This window comes from Homalodisca vitripennis, chromosome 3 (genome assembly GCF_021130785.1).
Source record: "Homalodisca vitripennis isolate AUS2020 chromosome 3, UT_GWSS_2.1, whole genome shotgun sequence".
NCBI classification, from domain to species: domain Eukaryota; kingdom Metazoa; phylum Arthropoda; class Insecta; order Hemiptera; family Cicadellidae; genus Homalodisca; species Homalodisca vitripennis.
Window position 1 is genome coordinate 67,313,423 of NC_060209.1, and position 25,283 is coordinate 67,338,705.

General features: G+C 32.8%; 1 protein-coding gene across 1 annotated transcript in view; it reads left to right on the forward strand.

The window, feature by feature from the left end:
- LOC124357015 (multidrug resistance-associated protein 1-like) overlaps positions 1-25,283 on the forward strand; it is a 105,624-nt gene that overhangs the window by 25,822 nt on the left and 54,519 nt on the right. The window contains exons 2-5 of the mRNA XM_046808386.1: positions 3,298-3,474; positions 10,448-10,573; positions 16,744-16,902; positions 25,046-25,171. Of these exons, the coding sequence (XP_046664342.1) occupies positions 3,298-3,474; positions 10,448-10,573; positions 16,744-16,902; positions 25,046-25,171 (588 nt within the window). The remainder of the gene's footprint in view (positions 1-3,297; positions 3,475-10,447; positions 10,574-16,743; positions 16,903-25,045; positions 25,172-25,283) is intronic.

The window sequence follows — 25,283 nt, forward strand, 5'->3', positions numbered from 1 at the left end:
TAAGTCAGTGAGTGGTACATAGATACAGATTCCTGGAAGCATTGAACTGAAAACATTATAAAGTCACTAAACCGGTAACTATGACTAGTCAACCGGCGGTGTAACGCATTGGAATATAAAGCAGAAGGACCGGTTTTTGCTTACTTAGTTACAATCTGCGATCCATTTGTATTACAGCTATATCAAGAGGGCTCTGGGGCAAAAAATTACTACACAAATTTAAATGCAGAGTAAAAAATTATTTTTTGTGTGCAGTGAATATTATCTTAGGTTTGATGTTATTCAAATAATTATACATTATTTGAACCAACTAAGTTCCACCTTTTAAATAAATTAAACATACAAACCATACAAAAATCGTATGTTTGCAGATACCAGAGATGTTGCAACTATTTAGTGTGTAATAAGTTTGAAATATTACAGTGAACGACTCTTCTCGACTGAAATATAAATGTTACTCACAATAGTACTATAGTAATTTTCAATTCGTAATCATACCGTTAATCGAAATTTAGTAAGCAAAACAATTACAATTCATATATAAAAATTGTAATATCCTTTACGTATTTAATTAAAATATAACGAACGGTTACTAATACGCATAACGTCATACGATTTAAAAGCTACAAATTTTGTAATGATTTCCTGAAGGGAGATTTTGTTCCTTACAATCTGTAATAAATCAATTTGGGAAAATAATTTTTTATGTTTTCAGATCTATGATTATGTAGTGCAGTAATAATAAAAAACACCCCAAACAAAGACGGAAATCTGTTCTCATTGTACTAAAATCAATTGTGAATCACGTCTAACAGAATTTTATTTATGTTTTCTGTTTTGTATGATATTTGAAAAATAATCAAATATTCTCAAGCTAATTAAAATTTTTTTTCATATTGCATAGTTTTATGTTTATTATTTATTTCTTGCTAATTATTTTATTTTGTGAACGAAGTACATAAAATAAAATGTTAGGAAAATATCTACCCAAATTTTCTGTAAATAAATTAATGTTTCAGCATTCTTTCCAGTATTTAGGGCCAAACATTTATAACACAAATTGAATCATCAAACATAATTCAAACATTAAATCAAATCATAAAAAACATATTTTTTAATATTTTGTAAAGAAAAATTATATGGCTTGATTTGCAACACGATATTTATTATTTAATTTTTAAGAATATCAAGAAATCGAGCTTTTCTCGGTATTTTTTTGGTAAATCATGTTTTGGGATTTATTTTATGATATACCTATCCGCAAACGATAAAACTATAAATACCATGGGTATTTATTGTTCCGTAATCTTCTGCATTAAAGGATACTAAATCAAAAGATGCGTTTATGTTTCTTATTTTTTATTAACCTCTTCCGAATAAGTGTGTTAAAAAAGACGTACTAATTCAAATTGAACCAATTTGAAAATTTTGGTTGCTCCATTAAAATTCATCTATGCAAACAATAGTCACCAAAAGAATTTATATTTATGCGATTAGAAACCCGTTCCTCAGGGACGTTCAAATGGTCCAAGCTGCAGTAACGGCACATTTATATGTCGCTCTCGTTGCTCGTCGTTTTCAGTAGCTACACGCTGTGACGCGCTGCCGCAAACCTTGTAGACGTCAATAATTGTAGTGTACTCAATTGTGCACCTCATGAGACAGTGAGAATACCTCTTCACCAAAAATACACTGATTTTGTAGTCTAGGTATCTCTCGTGTCGAAGCGAGTAAATAGTTCATTTTGAGATTATTCGTCGCCAACTTTTATGTGTCTTTAGACGAACATGACTCCAGATTCTAGGAGTAAGTCTGTGACAGCGTCAGATCCAAGACGCTGCACTAAGAGGAAGGTGAACTGGAACTAAACTCAAAATTCACATATTCTATCATATTATCGTTTTTGAGTTCGAATGAGAATTTTAAAAGGTATCAAAAATGGTGAAAACAATAAACTCTTGTGGAGGTTATGAAATGTCCTTAAAAATTATTAAAGGCTATTAATCAAATTACTAATTACTCAATCTCTATTTAAGTATCCTTTTATTTTCGAAAAGCTATCGTTTCTGTGATTTACATCTTTGTTGAAACACTAGATTTGAAGTCATTGTATTGAAAGTATTTTAACCCAAACATTTAGTAAGAACTATAACAAATATAACAACTTATTAAAAGTACTAAAGTTTTGATTTGTTGACTCATAACAAAGCGAATTACAGTACTTATATTTTGATGGATGACCATCAAACATTATATGGCTTGATTTGCAACACGATATTTATTATTTAATTTATAAGAATATCAATAAATCGCGCTTCCATTTATGAAAATGGAAAAAGTTTGACATACTTATAGTGGGGTGTTTATTCGCAGTGTTTTTTCACCTTATCATTTTACATAAAATATGTTTGTTATCAATACATACATTTAATAGGGCACCGCTACGCACGAGGAAAAACTACTACACAAATAGGCGTTAAGGTTTAGTAACGAGATATAAGGTATAAAGAGGTGACTCATTCAGATGAGTAGATGAGTAGATGAAACCACTTTCTCGTTCCTAAATTATGTTAGTTAACAGCAGTTACCCGCGGCTTCGCATGCAGTTTCGTAGGTTTTGAACCTGAATGTGAGCACTTTTAATTTAATTATATTTTAGACCCCAATGTTGAATTTGACTTTTTTCCACGATCAAGAAAATATGTTAAAGAGGTATATTTATAGTCATTTCGTTTTACTCCGGTCTTAGTATTTTTTGTCCTAAAGCTGATTTGGCCTCTCTCCCGATCAAGAAAATATATATCTCTGAGAAGTCTACTTTTATCAAAAGACATTTAAACATAGCATTTAAACACTGATACTGCACATGTTCATTCTTCTTGTAAAATACTGTACGCATTGTTACTCTAGGGTCGTAACTGCCACAAAGCTGAGCTGATTCAAAAGTATGCGATTTTGGATGAGCGGGAAGTATGTTTAAACACTCCAAGCAGCAACCACTTCGCAGTGGCTGAAATAATTGACTACGTAAACATAAAAATAGATCCTCCCCGAGTTGAAAAACTTGGGAACTGCTCCAATGTTTACCGTTTCAGATGAGCGTATTTTACTCGCCCACGTAGAACAATCAGAATCATTCGTAAACATCTAACTTTTTAATTTGTCCTTTACCAAGACCCTTCAATTACAATTTACTTTTAACGTGAAAAGACCATTTACATTTTGTATAAAATGTTATTATCATCATATAATTAATTGGCATATTTTGGTTTGGTATGAGAATGATTTGTTGTGCAGGACAAAGAACTCTCGTGGGAGACGGAGAACCCAAGGCTCCCCTTGTGTTTCGAGAAGACAGCTCTGGTGTGGGGACCATGTCTGCTGCTCTGGTTGCTCACACCTCTCGAGCTGTTTGCCATATTCCGCAGCAGGTGTAGAGATGTGCCATGGAGGTTTACAAATATAACGAAAGCAGTGAGTTTATAATTTATTCACATTTGAAAGAATGAGTATTTACTAACATGTTGTACTGTGTCCAATGTAGTTCAATGTGTTAAATTAAATAGCATACAAAATCACAGCCATGCTCTAGAAATGAAGTTTGATTTAAAAATAATTAAATTAATTTCGTTTTTGAAACGGCTATGCGCTCAGCCATTATTCCGATAAAAGTGCTGTTATGTAAAACGAAACTTATTAGTACTCGTATATTAGTGTAAAGTCACTATTTTTCATATCTGAAATATTCTATGCAATCAAGTACATAGTCATTGTATTACTATCAGTTACCCGCGGCTTCGCACGCAATTTAGTAGAGTTTGCACTTGTGAGTACTTCTGGTTCAAGTGAATTATATTTCCGATGCCAATGTTGAGTTTGCCTTGTTGCCACGATCAAAAAATACGGAGACTTTATTAGTCAATTTGCAGTTCAGGGTTATATAACATGGAAATCAACAAGAAAATCAAATTAGGCTATTGCCACTTAAACAAATTTAATATATATATATATATATAATATATATATATATATATATATATAATTTCAATAAACATTGAATCACAAAAAGTACTTGCTCCGCCGGGACTCGAACCCGGATCTCTCACTTGCCGGGTGAATGTGCTACCATTACACCACAGAGCCCTCACTTTTTACGATTTAATTATTTTGTATTTGGCCGTTTCTTTCACATATGTGTTAAAATAACCAAACGAACATATGATCGGAAGGTCAAATACCTGTCAACTGACTTTTATTTACCATTAAATTTGTATAAGTGGCAATATCCTAATTTAATTTCAATATATATATATGTATGTATATATATATATATATATATATATATATATATATATATATATATATATATATATATATATATATACACACCTCTGAGAAGCCTACTTCTCTAAAAAAAAAAAAAACAACTACGATAAATTTCATATCAGTTAATGTATAGTAACATTTAGATTATTTTATCTCTAATATCTGAACTGCTAGCAGTTACCGCTGCTTTGCACCCAAGTATAATTTACACAGGCGTTGCACGTGTACAACTGCTGGTTTGAGTGGATTGTATTTCCAACACCCAATGTTGAGTTTTCCTTGTTACCACGATCAAGAAAATACCCCAAAAAGTACATATTAATGGCTATTGTAATTTACTACGTTCCTAGTATTTTTAGTTACATAGTAAATTTTGCTTTGTTTCCCGATCAAGAAAATATATATTACGGATCAGAGAAGCCTTCTTCTATCAAAAGACAACTAATATGGTTTTAATAACAGTCTTTAAATGTGTAGTAAAAGTGCATTATTTAATTAAACCAATATAACTCATGACTCTGTCTGTTATATCTAGTATTTAATATTTGCTAAAAACGTACAGTTAAAATTGCATTTAAAAGGGCACTATTTATGTATTTGTTTCTTTACAAACTTATTAAAGTATTTTTAATGTTTTAGAACAGAGTTGGGATTAGAAAATTAGTTCAAAAGCAAAGCCAAGCGAATTTTCATGTGAATAGTTCTTGTCAACTTCTTCAAAGGGAGTCTTAGGAGGCAAGTTTTGATCCTCTTTTGTTTTAGAACATCTAAAAACGGCGTGAAAACTAACTTTACTCCTAAAATAATTTACACACTATAAATGTTAAAAACATTGAAAATAGTGGTAACATTAAACAAATGGTTGTGCTTTCAAAAATCAATGTTGATTACATTTGACAGGCGCTTTCAATTAATATTTCGCAACGTTAGAGACCACGCTGGGATTTTTTTACTACTTTAAAGACCAGTGGGACGTAGCCCGGAGGGATTTTCGAAATAAGAATAGGCCTATATTCATACCAGGGACCGAAAGAATGTCCATATAAAACTTCAGTACAATCGGTTGAATAGTTTACACGTGAAAGCAAAACGCATTTATTATTATTAGGATTAGGATTAGGTCAAAATGAATCGATGAAAAATATCGTTCTATTCTACTGACTGCTGTTACGGTAAATTATTAAGATTTAAATAAATAAGGTTTGTACGGATGCAGGATTTATAATAAAAAAGGTTTTTTATGTGAAGTATCTGCCAAGCAACATAATAAACTACATACTTACATTACAGTTATATAAAGAGAGAATGATAAATTGCAATTTCTCTCACAGTAATAGAGGTTTGAATTACAGTTGACTTAATAAGTTCGCTATCGCAAACTTCTGACTAAGGGAAAACGATGTTTAAGTACGTTATTTGCAATTTTAGATGTGGGACATTTACTTGGGTAATTTTTCTGATCAATTAGCATTTTTCTAATCAATACAAAGGCACTAATTAAAAAGTCTTGCAAGTACGAGAGTACGTATTTCAATATTACCTTAACTAAAAAGATATTAAAGAAAATTAGTATTGAAATTAAATCTAGGTAACCGGAATAATGTTCAATGATGTTCAACTTGTTGTATACATCGTCTCCTTAATTAAATTAAAACTGGCAAGTAGGAATTGTCAACTTCATCCTGATGGCAATTTGCTGCTTTTAAAAGACTTGTTTTAGTTTTTAGAAACTACTTCTGAGAAACTGGCAAGTTCTAATTACATTACGAGTAATATTGGATTATATATCGGATTGCTGACCATGTTGCAGATTCAGGAAATGTAGAGTGCTATCAATAATCTGAATCTAATGACCTTTTTTGCTTAAGAATTCACTCAGTTCTCACCAACTTTAAATAACATATCTAAGAGAATAAAAACACAATTTAGAGACTTTGAGAGAGCCTCTTTTGCCTAGACACCTAATAATTATGCTTAGTTCAAACAACAGATAAAATAATTTAGAACACCGTCGAAGTGTTCTAAATTATTTTATCTGTTGTTGAACTAAGCATAATTATTAGGTGTCTAGGCAAAAGAGGCTCTCTCAAAGTCAGTTATAACTGGTTGCTAGAAACAAATGAATTCAACAAATGAATTCATCTATTCCTTGACGTTGATTTTATACTGTATAATTTATAAATTGGGCGAATTTATAATCATATTCGCAAAAACAGAAATTGATATGTTAGCTGAAATTGATTGTATTGAGAGGCAAAATACTTTTTTATATGCATCATTTTTTGCCTTTTCCATATTTGAAAGATCTATCTATACTCCACTGTATAAAACATTCTTAATGAGTCATGAATCGCTAAAAGGTAGTAATCTGCCATGTTTTCAATGTGTGAAAACAAGTTCTCGCAAGTGTTGAGTAAACTTGTTATGTTAATATACTACAACGTTGTGCAGGGATTTATTCATTGGTATTGCAAGGCCAATTATATTGATAAAAGCATTGTCTTTGACTTGGCATAAAAAATAACACTTGATAGGGGCTTAGTTAATACTCATGGTGTACACGTAATTTACCCTTCTGCTTTTCTCTCTAAGAACATTCAGAAATTACTAGGTTTAATTTTATATTTTTAATGAACAATTTAGGTTTAATTTCAAAGACATTTTTGTGTTGATATTTTGCAGAAGCATCATGATTTATGACTATCCGTACTTAAAAATTAGTTGTATAAGTAGTGTGTCAATCCATAGAGGAACTCCATGTAAAATTGGAGATGGTAGTTTCAATTTTCCTCCGAGACATTATCTATTTAGTTTGAAACTTAAATATGATCTAGTCTCACTGTCTAGTAAATTAAATTTAATTTTTTCTATCGTAAGTTTTGTGGCATATATGAACTTTTTTGAAAAGGTTTATTTATGCCGCATGTTTATTAGAAGCTTGCATTACATTTCCAAAGACTTTACAATTGAGTCCTTACTCACAGCTTGTTCTCAATTACATCTTGATCGAAGCTATTCAAGTTCAGTTACCAGATTAAATCGAAAATTAATAAAATTTTAGTCATTTGACATACTTGTCACCTATATACATTTAAAGTTTTGCCATAGTCTGTTGATTTTAGTTAGATTTTGCTAACAAAATCACCTTATTATAATTAATTATTGTCTTGATGGTAGAGAACTTATTGAAATTTCTACATAACTTCGACGAACATTATCCACGACGAACCATTCCCATTTAAAAGTTTATATGTAAAGCTAAAAAGCCCAAAATAGTTAAACTTTTGGATGCATATACTTAAAAATGATCATATTAATATTTCGGCTAAGTTCATTGGGCAGTTTTGTCCGCCACTTCGTTTGAATATGGCAGCCCTTTAAAAAATCACAACTCTTTTATTTATAGACCAAGAAAATACCAAAAGGTATATGGAATGCTTATAACCATTCCTTAACATTTTGTGATAAGCAATGTTTTTGTATCTGAAACTGTTTTTGAGATATCGATTACTTTTAAATCCCATCAGCATTTTTCTACCGCCAAGAGCTGCGGAAATGTGTGCTGAAACAAATTCACATTTGGTAATAAGTTTATCTTATAAATGCTTTAGCTAATGCCATTGGCCAGCTTAGTACTATATTTCGTTCCAATACTGCCTACCAAATTGTGAATAGGTTCAAAACTCCGCTAGGACCTAGAAAAATAAAAAATGTTTTTTGGAATGCATTTTGTGAATTTCCTAAATTCTTTGTTATAGACAATGTTTTTTGTATCTCAGAATATGTTCAACATACTGAGTTTATGTGCATATCATAATAAATAAATAATTAATATTTAAGTTGTCAAAAAATCTACCTACTTCTTTCAACTGAGCGGAAGGGCTATTTATGCTGATTTTAACTATAGCAGCTCAGCTTCTATGGACATATCAGGACGTTTATATAAAATCTCGACCAAGTACGAGCATTTTACTTTATTCTATATACGAATGATTTACCGTTTTGTGGAATTTCGTTTCATAAAAGATATAAGTATCTGAACTTACTTAGCTTATCAATGGTATAGAATCATCCAGCAGTGATATTTCCAATTTAAACATGTCCTTTCCCTTTCTGGAAGATTGCTAGATTCCAGTTGAGCTACGGCGATTGCAACATCTTCATTTTCCATTGCAAATTCATTTTAATAAGGTAAATCTTCCTACTATTTCAGCGCCATTCATTTATTTATTTAGCATTACTCAAGTAAGTTATTGTAGATGATATAATATCTTCGGATACTTCTCATTGGTACGTGTTTAGAGATCAGATAATGTCTGCTGTTTAGTCTCTATTAGGCGTGATAATTTCCTTATTAACTCCTGATCAAAACTCTGTTGCAATGAATAAAATTGCCTTCACACACTTCTTTATACTAAATATCAAACAACTCTGGAATATTCAGTGGAACTGCTGGTACGCAAAATTACGCGTAGTTGTCTAAGTTGTCTGAACTTTGTTTTACTGGCTGATTGAATCAGAATCAAATTGGGCAATGAGCTGTCATTGGGACTTTGAAATGTAATAGCCAGGCCTATTACATTTCGTACATGGATGATATATTCTGTAATAGTTGTGTGGACTGTTTTTACTGGATGGTTGAATTAGAATGAAATTGGGCAATTAGCAGTCATTAGAAGTTTGAATGTAATAGCTGGACTTACTTAATTTGTACTTTACTTGGCTGGTCGAATCAAAATGAAATTGGAGAACTAGTAGTCACTAGGACTAATTGTAATAGTCAAGCCTAGAACTGGGAGACACAGAACGGTAACTTATGAACGTTTGCCTTCTCCGGCAGGAGTTTGATTAGCCAACCGACTGCCAAAGCCAATTAAAAATGCTGTGATGCCCAAGGCATTTAAAACTTGTGTAAAAACCGCGTTGATATCAATAGCGTTGTACAGTATAGACGAGTTTATACCTCACGTTTGGGAGACTACATGGTTGGCTGACTGACATTGCGGCAAGAGTGGGAAAAAAGCGGAATGAGTGAGAATTGGGGTGAACGTAAAATTTGTATGAATGAATGAGATTCAAATGTAGTGAATGAAAGATAAATTTTAGGATGTAATTTTCTTTGACGGTTGCAGTAATTTATCTGTGTTTATAAGCAATAAAACATATTATTATTATTATTTAATTCTAGTTTGGATGAAATATTCCGTAACAGTAATTTCTTCAGTAATAATTTTTACGGAAACTATATATTATACAACTATCAGCAGTATATATTCTAAATATACGATTCGTTAAAAGTTTTTTAATGTGTACATGGTAATTTTGGATATTTTGTGGATATTTTATACATGATAAGTGGATATTTTGTTATTAGGCGTGATAATTTCCTTATTAACTCTGATCAAAATTCTGTTGCAATTAATAAAATCATTATTATAATTGATATAGTTATAAAAAGCCTTCACTCATTTCCTTATACTAATTATCAAACAATACATACGTACATCGTAAATATTTAATTTCTTTTCTGAATGTAAAGTTTCAGTTTTATGGTAACTTTATTCGTTAACTCGTAAGCAGAAAGGGCTGGTTTCCCCCCAAAAAATACATCGATGCCTTGTCGAATGCTCTAAATGCTCCTATCATTCTATAAAATTTCTTAGTCGGTTCCAATATAACTAGCTTTAGAATAATAAAGTGATTAGTATGTTCGTCCGATGACCTTTCACTTTTATAACGCTTTCTAGAAACTGAGATTACCACCTTCACGATGAAAAGGGTATTTTTCATGCAAGTTGAAATATTTTGTATTCGTTGAACGATTTTCATGCATGAAATGTGTATTTTATATTTTAAGCTCGATCTCTATTTTCTTGTCAATACTATTTTTGCGTTTATCGTTGTCAGTATTTTATTTATTTTATTTTAGTTTCTATTTGAAAAACATCTGAAATTGGTGAAATATAAATTAATATTGTAGGCCTACTGGGATTATTGTACTTCACCTTTACTATTTCAGAATATTTTGTTATTTTTATTGGCCTGGTAAGAAAGAATGAATTACTTCAAACCACAATAAGTGTACATGTTTATTAAAACTACTGTAATTTTTGTTGAACAGTTGGTGAACATGTTTTTGATTGCGTTGAGTGCCACGAGCTTGCTCTGGTCTGTTCTTTTACGCCTGACTGGAGAGAAGATTTACCCAGTGGACCTCTGGACACCAATAATATCTACAGCCACTTTTGTAAGTCTCTCCAACAAAATAGTTTATATTTGGTTGTGTTGATGTACTTCGTACATATTTCTTACTTAATACAAGGATATTCTCGTATTAAATGTAAATTACTTATTTGGTTCTTTGACACATAACTCTTTGTGTTACTATGTCATAACCATGCCATCAGACTAAGAAAGCTTATCTGTTGGATTTGCTGCTAAGCATATTCAAGCCTTATATTTCACCTTCAAATGGACTTCGAGGCACCTTTCGACTGATTGGATTTTCACGTTATGGGCAATAACTGTACCGTCACTAACTTTTAACATATGTCCCCCATGCCCCACATGAAGGAATGCCAAAGTTTCGTTCCCCGTGAGTCGTGGCAATCGACTATATAAAAATTTGATTTTTTTTGCACGCATAATTCCACAGAGATATGTGTGGGCAAACTTAATACATCGTTGTAAGTGATCTTTTGAAAGCATTTGGGGAATCGATGTTCCTCATATTTAAAATCATTCTAAGGGGTCACTTTTCTCCTATCTTAACACGTTTACTTTCAAGAGTTATCACCTACATAGACAAATTAAAGTTTTCTCTTTGATTTATGCAATGACTTTATGAAAGTAGGCTTTGGCAACTTTCTGTTTTAGTAATACGCCTGCAATACAGCTTTCACAAAGCAGTAACTTCTCTCCAGGCAACAGGCTGCATTTCTCATGCATGGTGCACTTTTTAATGTTATCACCATTGAAGTAGGACATTTATACAAGCCGAAGTTTGGGGCTTTTATTCCAACAACAGATTTTTAGGAAGAAATTCCAGATAATGTTTATTATTGAATCGTTTACATTCTGTCTTCCGTTTTAACGTGCTTGAAATAAGAGAGTCTGAAATGGTCTTAACACTGGTTTTACATGGAGCCACTTTTGGAATCCACTCTGATAAAGTGTATAAATCTGTGAAATGAGTCATACATTGTATATTTACATTCCCTATTTCACCATATAATAAATATCACATCATGCTAAAAGGGAATTAAAAAAAATGAAATTGATACTTTAAAGTTAACTCTATGAATGGTGTTTTGAGAAACACTAAGAACTAAAATTAAGGATTTCAATGGTGAAACAATTAGGTTCCCGACCTATTATGTTTTGTGTGTTCTTACCGTCTACTGGAAAATTGAATTAGGAAAGAGTAGTCATTTGTCCTCCTCCTCACAATATTTTAGGAAGAGCGCTGGAAGATACAAAATTGTTAGAAGAAACATGTACACAGATTTCAAAGAGCTATTTGTAGACAATTTTTATTCATTAGTCAATTTTGTAACTCAAACAATTACGATTTTAATCAACTGAGTGTCCAGTTTTTAACTGGTTGTTAAAAGTTATCCATCTGGAATTTAGTATCATAGAGTTTCCAGAGTTTCACCACCTGGTAATTGAGAGACCATACAAACCTCTCAATACAATCCGTAGACTCCTGCTTTTGGGTAACATCAGTAGGAAAGTTGATCTTTTGATTTGGTCATAGTATTATGGCATTTAATTTTATAACGTTTAACAACAATGTTCAATGAGAAAGAGTGTTATGTAAACGTTTTGTGTGAGAGCATTAAAAATGTATGGGAGAATTCAGATGTATACTTGTAAAGTGAAGAGTCTACCAAAGTTTGAACTAAACGGGACAAAATAAGACAGGTATTCAACTTGGACTGTTCAATTTAAAACAATGCTTTATTGATGTTATTTTATAATTTAATTGAAATATTATTAAACATTTTAAGGATTGAATACGGTCTTCCGAGTCAGTCAAAACTAGGTAAAACTGTTTTATTAGGGCTATCTATGAATTTAATATTCCAAAACCTTTCTTGCGCTGCGAGATTTAATTTTACTATTTTAATCGAAATTGACTTTAATCAAGCATAACTTGAAGATCTTGACAAGAGGTTTACAGCTCTTCAGGAAATCCATAGTGCTTTAAGTCGACTAATATAGATCATGTAATTTAGGAACTTAGAGGGCGCAATAAAAAATTAAGAGAGAAAATATTGTGTTTAATGCCCCTGAGTCTTCTAATATTTTGCAGCGAATGCCCATGACACTGGTCTTATTAAAGTTATTTAAAACAGTGCAATGCTTGGTTTTCAAGTTAGTAGGATGCCAAAGTTTTTCAGGCTAGGCTCCAGGAATGCAGATTAAAAACAGACCATCTAAATTGGTTTTTGGATCTGAAGAAGACATGTCTCAGGTTCTAAGTAGTTTCTCTGTAAAACGTTTATCATCTGAAAGTCCTCACCTTAAAGACCTGAAGCTGTCTAGAGATCGCTCTCCTTTGGAGCTTTCAATTCTGAAGAAGCTGCGTTATGAACTCAATACTCGTAGAAAGGCAGGAGAAAATTATTTGACAATTAAATATAGGAATAGACTTCCAAAAATTTTTATTATTCTCTTCAAAAAATAATAAAAAAAAAACTATAAGCTTCCAACGGCAATACGTACAAAGTATATTATTAAAATATTAATGCAATGCGCTCCAAATTAACAGAACTCATGTCGAATGTTGACCTTTTTATTATTGCTCTAACTAAACCCAGTCTAGATCCCAGCATCAATGATACTGAGCTTGATCTCTCACAATACTCTGTTTTCGTTGCGATACAGTATATCTCGCTTCTGGTTCTCTATAAGGACTTGAACGCAAAATATATAAATGTTGTTTCTTTTCTTCTCCTGTGCACAGTTTACATCTCCAACAATCAGCCAGCCAGTGTCTACCAATCACTACGCGATGCCTTAGAACAGATAAATCTTCATGTTGATCTTGATTATGGGTTTGCTTTGCTTGGTGATTTTAATTTAAATATTGCAAGTAGTACAGGGGTGTCCTTTGATTTTTACTTCCATTTTTTCAACGGGTGAGGTGTACAACTGGATCTAATGTTCTCTGATTTGTTTTATACCGTTGTATGAACATAGATTCTCTGTTTATTATGTTTGAAGATATTAACCAACTCACCTTGGACATTGACTTATATCTTCCTTCGCCTGTTGCTTCTCAGTTTATTTCTGCTCGTAACTAATATAAAAGCAAAATTGTTCAACTGAAAACTGTTATCGATAGCTTGAACCAGACTATGAAACTGCGTAAATATAGCAACGAAGACGTTTTCAACAAATATAATACTGAACTGAGTGGCATAATCATAAGAAATTCGCATTTAAAAAGAGTCTGAAGATCATATTTTCTTCGATGGTTTAGTCATGACTTTGGTAATTAACAAGAAACATTGCCTAGAGTTTACAAGACCAAAACTCGGATTGGAGAGCGATTTTATGGACTTGCCAGAGCCAGGACTGCTTGTAAGGCCCTAGCAGTTGGAACTCCTATATTTCTCATGTCGAAAGGACAGTCTCTTCCAACCCTATTCTGGAATTATGTCAAGAATCCAAGTCGAAGCAATACTACTCCTTCACGAATTTCTCTAAGTGATAAAAAAATAATCTGATCCTAATGGGATGTGAAATTTGGTTGCTTATCACTTCTCTAGCGTATTCTCCGAACCCATAACAGACCATGTGAATCTTCTTTCTTAGGAAAACGATGCTGCACTTTCGTAAATTAAATGCAGCCCTGAAGAGGTTAAACAAAAGATGAATGAATTGAATATATCGAAGGGAGTTGGTCCAGATGGTGTTCCTCCTCTGGTGTTGCGGCATTGTAGTGACCTGCTGTGTCGACCTTTTTTAGTTATTGAATATCAGTCTCCAAGAATGTTTTTTTCTCGTCATGTCTTAAAACCAAATACATTATTCCAATCGACAAATACCTGTGTGGGGATCGTGAGTTAGCATTCTGTTATCGGCCCATAACAATATAGTTACAGATTACGAAGATTTTTGAGTTCTTGATAGCCTCAAGCCCTTTTTTCATCTTTCTTGATTCCTGGGCAGCATGGCTTCACGGGCGGTCGTTCTACCGTCACGAATCTTGTCCAGTATAAGGAGCCTTTGGAAATCGAGGAAGTTGACGCTGTCTACCTCGAATTCAGCAAGGCTTTCGACAGGATCAACCATACCTCCTGATATCAAAGCCGGAGTCTTACGGAGTTTGTGAACCTATGCTGTCTTGGCTGAGAGGTATATATCATAAATACTCTACACACAACTCATTCATCCAATTCCTGATTATCCTCGGTAGCCTGGAATCCCTGTTACCTACATCATATTATCAGACTCAGAAGAATTCAAAAATACACATGTTTGTAATACTCATTGGTTCAAGATTAGGCATGCCGTTCCTTGAGATTCCTGTTGAAGATCTGATGAAACAATCTGACCTTTGTTCTTTAGAAATCCGACCTAAGTTTGCTTATTCCTCTTTATAAACATGTCAATGGTATTCTTGACTGCTCAGTAACAAGTTGTTATTTGTTCATTACTAATTAGTAGTATTTATAATGTACTTATTGATTGTTATTTACCACTTTTAGTCTGTAGTATTTATCAAAATGCATTTAGTACTACTATTACATTGGCATACTCATCTTTTATTATTCTATATATGTTATGGCATTTATTGTTGGAGAATAAATAAATAAATGTACCAAAAACCCTCTAGGACGGTTCCTACACCCCAAATGAATGCAAATACTAATTATCCATTGAAAATTAATTGTCAATTCGATTAAATAAATTTCGTTCATCGTCGTGAATTCCGATATGATAAGCATTTAGGCACGCAGTGGTAACGTCTTTTTTGCTAACGCTACTAAATTCAGACGATAGTAAGGTAAAATATAACATAATTATGTTTAGTGCTCTTCAAATGCATTACAGTGATCTTAAGTGATAAAAACCTACAAGAAATGGTATTGCACCTATAAAATACATGCACTTTTGGCATTGTAGTAGTGTTTTAAGTTTAAATAAACTAGAGGTCTTGACATAAAAAATGAAGTCTTTGAAGATAAGAGGAAGAAAAAAAGGGTATTACAAGGGTTGTGCGTAATATTAAAATTATTTTAATAAATGTAAGAAATATTTTGAAATTGTTTTAGAATCACCCAAACAACCTTTGCAAGTTAGTAGTTAGCAGAGCTTGAAGATTTAACATTTCAAACAGTTCCTTCTGGTAGAAGAAGATCTTTGTAAACGAATGTCGTATTATGTGTGTGAAGTGTCCAGGCAGTTAATTATGGACAATTAAAAATGGACTAATTAATTTTTAAGACATATATAAAAAAATTATGGTTGCCTGTAAAGTCGGTTTTACGGGCGAAGATTTTACGTGACAACGTCTTTTTCTCGGTAGAATATTTATTGATATGAATATTATTAAATTGCACAATAGGAACAAGGAATTGAATGAAAATAAGAATTGCACAAATTTTAACTATAGAAATATATTTTGTTTACTAAAACATTGTACATAATTTGAAATTAATTAAAATTTGTTATTGTAAATGGTAAAGTAGAATAAAACATTTACTAAAATTGGAATTTGAAATTCTTGCTAAACACAGTTAAATTCTAACTCCGCGCGTGGTGATTGGTCGGTTTAGTTCGTTTGTTTGGTCGCACTGTTATGACAGGTTAGAGGTTATAATTTGTTATTTTAAATGTTTGACTAGCAATACGCGCTGTTTCTTCTCAATCGACTGAATTACGATTGATTGCAGAGTGATTTAAACTAATAATTTACTTAACACTATCAACATTTGTCAATAGTATGACATAACCTATAAACTCAGTTTCTCAACTTTTGTGTCAATCTAACAATTATTAATCAATCAATCATAGTTTACGATAATGAAATATCAGTGTACAATTATTTACCTTTATTGTTGTAGTTGTTGTAAATGACGAATCTAAGCACTCCACATTTTCACGAATAAACATAGTTATCTGCTTTATCCCGTGCGGCGGACCCACAGTTATCTGCTTTATCCCGTGCGGATCCCGTGCGGCGGACCCACTGGACGGGCATCGTAACGTTACCGGGCGTTACACTTTTTCATGAGTGACTCCGAGCCGCAACCTAATTTAAGACGTTGTCACGTCAAAAATGTATGTTATTATGCGTAAACGTTCGTAAATTGGCCAACTCGCGATTAGAGATTGAAAAATCTATTATTTGTATTCGGTTAACCAAAGTAGTAATATGACTGATGATAATGTTTGTGTCAGATATTGGCGTTGGTGCTGTTGACGTGGGATAGGGTGAGAGGACTTCAAACTTCAGGAGTGCTGTTTGTGTTCTGGCTAACTCTGAGTGTGGCTGGTGTGGCGCAGTTTCTTACTGAAATTGGACAACTCAACTTAGTGGTGGGCAGCAGTAACGATATGGTTAGTTGTAAAGTATGCTACCAGTATTTTTCCATTCAAAATATGTTTTAGACTTAACTTTGTTTAATGCAATTAAAATTACTATCAATAATACTGAAATGGTTTAATTTAATTTTAAACATCGAAAAATGTATACTGCTCTTTTATTTTTTCCCCTCAAAAGTCGGACTACTACCAAGCATCAAGGGGCTACTGAGCACCGCTGAAGTATGAAATGAAGCCACAGCAGTGTATAGTTTTCATTAGTCTTATAAACTGCTGATAACAAAGTGGCCTTTCTGAAATTTACCATCCTCGCTTAAAGGGCCGACAGTGGAAAAATCATCATTAGGTTAGGGCAGTTTGAAGCAAGTGTTACGCTGTTTCATCATGCCAACTGTACAGCCAATAGAGAGGATTTAGTGTTAACAAAAGTGTTTAATACAGTCCGATTCTGCAGACGGCGGACGGCCATGAACCTAAGAAATGATTGATCCTGAGTTTGAAGTAAAACTTCAATGTTTACATATAATTTCAAACCAGATCAATAACCAGTTGACCTCACTATGATTACGTTTGTTCTCCAACCTCATATCTATGCCCATACCTAACAATTTCAAACTGCATTCCTTCATTGTAAAAAAATACATAGTTTGGTTAGCCTCAAAATACCACCACACCCTGATTATGTTTTGTTTTACTTTATTTAAGTAAATATACATAATACCTTTCTTATTTTGTTTTACTTTACGCCATAGAGTTTGATTTTACACCATAATAAAGAAGGTGGAAGCCTATGGGACCAATGGAACTTTTCCTAATTGGACCAACAGCTTCTTACAACGCAGAATTCTCGAAGTATGAGACGGATCATCCATCTCAAAAGAATTTGTTGCTACGTCCGATGTATCCCAAGTCCGGTTGCTCATCTAAGCCCAATTGTGGTTAATATTTATATAAATGTATCACATATCATATTTATTTCAAGTATCTCTTGTTTGCGGATGATCTGAAAATTGTAATGAAGGTTTTCTCTTTTGATGATGCTGCACTTCTTCCGGAAGACCTCACCCAACTAGATGAATGTTCTGGAGCAAATTCAATGATCATCATACTTTGGTAAATCTACGTGCATCACTTTTCCCAGCAACAAGACTTCAATAGTCGATGCATATTCTTTCAGAGGATGCCACCTTCTACAACCACATCTAAAATTGATCTCTGTGTAGCATTTGCAGCTGATCTCAAGTGGGAAGTGCATTTCAAAACCATATGCAGCAAGGCCGCGAGCAACTTGTGCTTAATACTAAGACTAACCTTTCATGACTTATGCTCTTTAAGGACTCTCTACTATACACTCGTCCAACCTCAACTGGAGTACTGTGTTTTTGTCTGATCAGCTAACCAACATCACATGATAGGAGATACAGAGCCGGATTTTTAGACTGGTTGGTGTCCGTCTTGGGTACATATACTCTGTGGTTCTCACACAAGATGTTGCTCCTCTCTGAAAGTACCTTCACTGAGTACAGGACTCAAGGTTTACTGTTTCTTCACCGTCTAATCAATACCGAACTTGACTACGCTGCCTCTAGAGAAAATTGCAATGCATCATTCGATACAAGATCCACTTCACCAAGGATACACCTTCCTCTTCTTATGGCGCAAACAGTCCCATGTTTAGGATTCAGCAGTACGGGAACGACATTCCAATCATTTTTCACATTTAAATTTATCTGCAGCTGCAGAGTAGACTTAATACACTGCTCAGAGCCATGAATGTGTATTGGTGTTCCGTCTGGAGCCTTTACCTTTTCCTTGCCACGCAATGATTTTCTGACGCTTCTTTCGGTTTTTCTTTATATCAGTTTTTTTCTCAACGATGACTTTCTTGTTACAAATATTTTTGTTATGCCGTATTATTTATTTTATTACCAATTACTTTATTATATTTCAATGGTGATATTACATTAAATTTATCTATTTATATTCACATATTCATTATTGTTGTTACCTTCGTTGTTACCTTCTAAATAGTGTTTTCCTTAATAGTTTCTTGTGTTACGCTTTCAGTTATAAATGTTCCAACTTTATTATTGATCTTTGATATGGTTATGCCGTTGAATTAAATAAATCAATAAAATCCAATTGTATTGTGTTTTACACAAAATGTATTATTTTTATTTCATTTTAGGGTATATATATATATATATATATATATATATATATATATATATATATATACACACATATCGCCCTTTGCAAATATTTGAGGTTTAATTTGTTTACACTGCAAAACACAACAACAACATTCTTACAACATGGTGGAGTCAGGCTCCTATCGAATCTTGCGACGTGGAGCCGAAACCCAGACAATATAGTGTAAGTTGACCTTCAGAAGGATCTACAATCAAGGCCTTTGCGTACGTTTCCAGCGAGGCTAGCCGATCTATATACGGCAGACAAAACACAACAACAACATTCTTACAACATGGTGGAGTCAGGCTCCTATCGAATCTTGCGACGTAGAGCCGAAACCCAGACAATATAGTGTAAGTTGACCTTCAGAAGGATCTACAATCAAGGCCTTTGCGTACGTTCCCAGCGAGGCTAGCCGATCTATATACGGCAGACAAAACAACGTTAGAATACATAAAAGAACTGAATTTCAATTTATAATGATAGAAACAATGTTCTCTAGTTTCTGTTTAATTGATTTTCTTACTCGAGCTGTTTCCTTACGAAAAAATTATTCTATCATTTTACCATCTTCAAATTTATTTGGTATCAGTAGTTGAAACTGTACAATATGTGCTTGCTAACATTTTCTCTTTTGCCATATGTAGTTAATTTTAATCTAATTCTCATATTATTATTATTACTTAACAAGCAGTTTCTCGCGGCTTTTCAAGCAATTCTTGAAATCTAAATTAATTATATTCTTAGTTAAAGTATTTATGATGTAAAATGATAGAAAACTATGACATTTTTCACGCAGAAGTGCACATATATCACTTTTATACTATTTTAATATTTATGGTCAAGGGATTCAAAAGTAAAAAAATTGTTGACTAGTTCTATTTTAGATTGTGTTGTATCAAAACTACATATATGAGGTACATACAGGTAGGTCTCGAAAGCTAATTCATTCAAAAAGCATGAACATCCTCCTGTCTCAATTCACTTTCTGTCTAGGGTATTTCCAGTGTCATAGTTGGGTTTGCCTGCTATCCAGATCAAGAAAATATACACCATAAAACTAACTTCGATCAAAAAGCGTCTACTTTCAATTATAATCTTTTATAGACATGCACATACACTTAGTTTACTTCCTGTATAAGACATTTCAAGCGCAATATAGTTTGCCTTTTTGTCCCCAGGAAGAAAATATATATATATATATATATATATATATATATATATATATATATATATATATACTTATGTACGGCTGGAAGGTTATGTTCATGGGGTCAAAAAGAGTCAGTTCCGCCCGTTTAAATTCATTTTCGGTCTAATATATTACGATTTTGCAGCTGATGTAACACATATTAGGAAAATTTATACTTATATTGGTTTTCAAGACCTGCTTCGGTCAAATGGCATCTACAACCAGCCCTTGTAGTCTACTTCCCGTATAAGGTATTTTATTTCAAGTGCTATAGTTTCGTATTTGGCTTTTTGCTGCGTCGAAAAAAATATACACACTTAATTACGCACGACTGAATAGTTACTGCGGTCCTAGAGTGTCAGTTCCAGCCACTTAAATCCACCCCCAATGTAATGTATTTACGGTTACACAGATAAGTTTATGTTATTGCGCTGGAAAATAAAATAAATACGTATACGTTTCGGAAAAAAACTTGAATTTAAAAGTCATAATATACTATATATTTCTGGTGCTTTAATTGATTTTTGATTTCTTACGCCGATCAAGAAAATATACGCACACGGTCATTCGGTTATTCGGTCAAGAAGTACCTACTTCTGTCGCTTCAGTTCTCCATCTTGTATAAAGGGAAGAGTGAGCCAGTCCTATGTTTTTTCCGTAAAAATACCATACACAATGAAAGGTCCAGGCAATTTAAACTGCCCTATACGAAAAAATCCAGAGTTTTGTGCATTACGTTGGGTTTTATAACAGCTTAAAAAAGTATTTCGAATGCATAAGATGCTTTAAATTTGCCACTGATGCAATCTGTAGTAAATGTTACATAGTAACTTCGCCTTTTAATTAACTACTGAGCAAGCACTGTTTATTTAATATTTTCTAACATTTAAATGTAAATAAATGTTTGCGCCTCTTTGGTGAACTTCAGCTGAAAGTGCCAACAGCCGTTTAGTCTCAACAGCTGTTTAGTGCTAGTTAACTTTGGATCACATTTGTAAATACTATAATTTATTATTTGGCAAATTCTAAAATATTCCGGGAAACTTTTCTTATTTTTTCTTTATCAAAACCTTCCTCAGACTTCAACGAATATAACAAATAAATTAACCAAATTGGTCCAGACGTACTCAAGATTAGCGCTTAGCCACACATTTAGGGATTAATTTTTAAAAGACAAGCAGTTACCTACCCGTGGTTTCGCTCGCAATTTCGTACGCTTTGCACGTGTATGACAACTTCTGGTTCGACTGAATTACATTTCCAACACCAATGATAAGTTTGCCTTGTTGCTGCGATCAGGAATATAGTAAATTAATTGAGCACATTGTTTTGCTGTCATAAAACTATGCTAACACAGAATAGTGGATTCCATTTAACAGGTTCTTTAAGTTAATGATCTTTGTTTGCTGTGACGCAACTTTAGGAACCTGTGGGGCGTAGCCCGGAGGAATTTTTGAAATAAGAATCGGCTTATGTATTACCCATAGGCCTTAAGAATGTCAATGTAAAATTTCAGTATAATGAGACGAACGCGTGAAAGCGTAAACAATGCTTCTTCACGCGCTAAACCTGAAATAAGAGTAAAGGGCAATTATGTTTAACTTTTAAACAATGAAATAATACATTCCATTAAACGTGTTCAAAAATAAAACATAAGTGATCTCACTAATAATACTGCGAACTTAGTATTTTTCTACTGTGGCCTACAAGAGTTCAAGTGTGAAATTATTGGAACCATTCATTAAAATATTATGGAGTATTACAGGGAAATTAGTGTATTTCATTGGTTCTCATAAAAACTATTTCACTCTTCGATGTCATGGCTCCAAAACATTGCTAGTTGAACCTGAACTCGAATAATTCTGATATGAATCAGGAGATTGGAATATACGTACTAACCATAACTCTTTAGAAGTATTTATTATGCAATTTGAACAGGGTATTCCTATGACGTATCTGTTCTTCAATAGAAAATTGCATGCAATGCCGTTGGTAAGTATTTTACATATAAAACATAAAAGTGGTGTTTTAGCTCCTAAGGAGCAGGTAGTTTTGAAAATAAACTTAATATAAAACCGGTACGATTAGCTTCTGCGAAAGGGATAAGATATAAGCACTAAGAGCAGTGTTCTCAGTCGACTAAGCTGCTGCAGCCGTAGTGAGTGAGCTGGCGGCTTAACGTGTTGAACTGGTTCAAATCTTGTCTGTGACCGGCCCTTTTTATAAGTATTTTCAACCTTTCACTTCACTGACATTCCCCCATTCGCTTCTTCAGATCCTAGTAGTGTCATAAAGAGGAATAGAATAAGCCTAGAAACCAATTCGTTCGCTCTTTAAAGAAGGAAAAAGAAACAGTAAATTATTATTATTAGAGAAAACTAACAGTTAGATAATTTCCTACAATTGTTAATTCCTTTTCAACCTTTTCTTTGATAAAGCAAAGCGTACATGTTTGTTAGTTTTATCAGTTTCAACTTGTATTACGTGGCACTAAAATCTCTTAACTTTTAAACAAGGCGCCTATTTTATTTTATAACTTTGATATGTAACTACTACCTAGTAGTACAAAGTTTTGTCTAGTAAAAGAAACCATGGGTTTTGAAAAAGTTTACTGACACGTCTCAGCCTTACTAATTCGTAATTGGCTCAGCTTTAGCGAAGCCTACGAGTATTATTTGTGAGGCTGGGAAAAATAATTTCACTCTGTCTGTCTGTCCGCACGATATCTCTAAAACTAACTGATCTATAGACTTGAAGCTGTGCATGAAGCTGCATTTCTGTGAGGAACACTGAGTTCAAAGTTGCATGCTATTCTATGGGATTTGGTTGAGTGTTAGCGAATATTTTTACATTGATCTTATGGGTAACCCTGATGGCAACGAGAAAATGACAGAATAAATGAATTTTTAAATATGTACTTTGCTTCAATTGATCAGTTAATTAGGTTTAATCGTTAATTTTATGAACATCGCGGCACAGTAATTTTATAATTGATTTACAAAATATATAACTTTTTACAAAAAGTATAGAAACACTTCACACGGAGCCAATGTCTTATTGGGAAATACAAACAGTTTTGAAAATATATTCGAGATCAAGATATTAAAGCCCAATAAGTACTGTACCAGTAAGTATTATACCAATACTGGGTAATAAATTGTGGTAAGAAATCGTGTAGTTCCTAATTGGTAATCAAACCAATCATCTGATGTAAATATTCTAGGACTACTTTGATCGTTTGAGTAATATTTATGAGGTTTTATTTATTTATTACACTTATTTGGTTAGTGCTTCAAGGCATAAGAAAAAAGATTCCGATTCTTAAAAAGCTGTAGAATCACACAATACAAGTATGGAATAGTTTATTTAATAAAAAAGTAATATTGTTTTGTAGGCTATGATTTCTGTTTTATCAGCCTTGGCCACGTTTTAAGGCACAGTAGAGTGTGTGAGGATAGTGCGTTTCTAATATTCACTATATACAAGTATATGTTATTATTTTGCGTATGAGTATGCGTTTATAAATTAATATCTTTAGATACCTTTTTATCATTACACATTTTTTGCTTATATTCTTCAATATTCTTCAAAAGTCGTACTTTTTGATGTTCATATTGAAAATGTTTACAGTAAAATATTTAGTTATATTATTATTTAGAAATAAGAATATTTTCTTCTAGCTTATATATAAGGTTTAATTTAAGAAATGGCTATGAGGCCCTAATTTCACCTCAAATAAAGAATTATTTCATTTCATTTCATCCCTTCACGCCATACATCATCACGCTAATTATCACCACTTTTACCACTCGTTTTTTTAAACACGTTGTTAAATATACAATAGAAAGCATAATTAGATCAGGATCATCATGGGAATTTTTAAAACATTTCGGAATGACTGAAAATGTTAAATTTTAATCTCATAGTGCGACCTTTCGCGGGTTAAAAATAGCAACCGTTCTATGTTTAAAAATAACTCCGCTATTTATGAACCTAGATAAAAAATATAACAATTATGGAATGCTTAGATCACTTCCTACACGTTTTGATATAAACATTTTTTGTATCTCAAGCGGTTTTCGAGATACTGAGTACATGTAATCCTATGATAAATAAATTGTTTTAAATGTCATCGTTATAGTTATATTGTATCGTTATCGTTATAGTTACATTTCAGTTAGTACAAAATACCTACCTATGTCTTCCAACTGAACCGGAAAGAGTTATTAAGTATAATTTTGTGCATACATAAATATTTTCCACATTCATAATATTGTGGAATATTTCATGCTGAAAAATAATAAAATGTCTTGAGAATTGTTAAAAAAACATCATTAGTAACACAACTTTTACAGGTCCGTAAATAAAAGCAAAACTACTGAGAACTACTGGTCAAATTCTTTTGTTTGGTTGAAGATAAAGTTGTTTTACTATCTAAAACTGAAAGTTTAATTAGAGTCAAGGAATTCTCATTGAAAGAATGACTGAGAAATGTCAAAGTAACAGTCTAACTCAGCACTACATGTATGTAACATTTTTACATTACCTTTACAGTTAATTTAATTTTACATCCTTTTCCAACCATTAAACAATGCTGGAGGCAAGATTCTTGATGAGATTTACCCAATGAGATCAAAGCCGATTTTTGATACACATAGGTCTGGTCCAATTAATGTGATTTTTTTCCAGTGATTCATGATCATTTGAACGGAAATCAGTTTTTTTACTCTTGACTGTTTTTATATCTCTTATTTTGAAATTGTTTATTTACAGTATTCTGAAGAACTGAAGCACAAGATAGTCATGTACATGGCCTACTATCCTGCTGTAGTGTTAATGTTGGTGCTAAATATGTTTGGTGATCCACCACCGAGAATAACAGACTATCCTAAGTACCAGGTAGGCCTAAACTATTGTATCCAAACTTAAAGTTCTATACTAATATCATATTTACTTTTAGAGTCTTTATTTTCAGTCATTGTATCAGTTATTATAATAAAAAGTGAACATA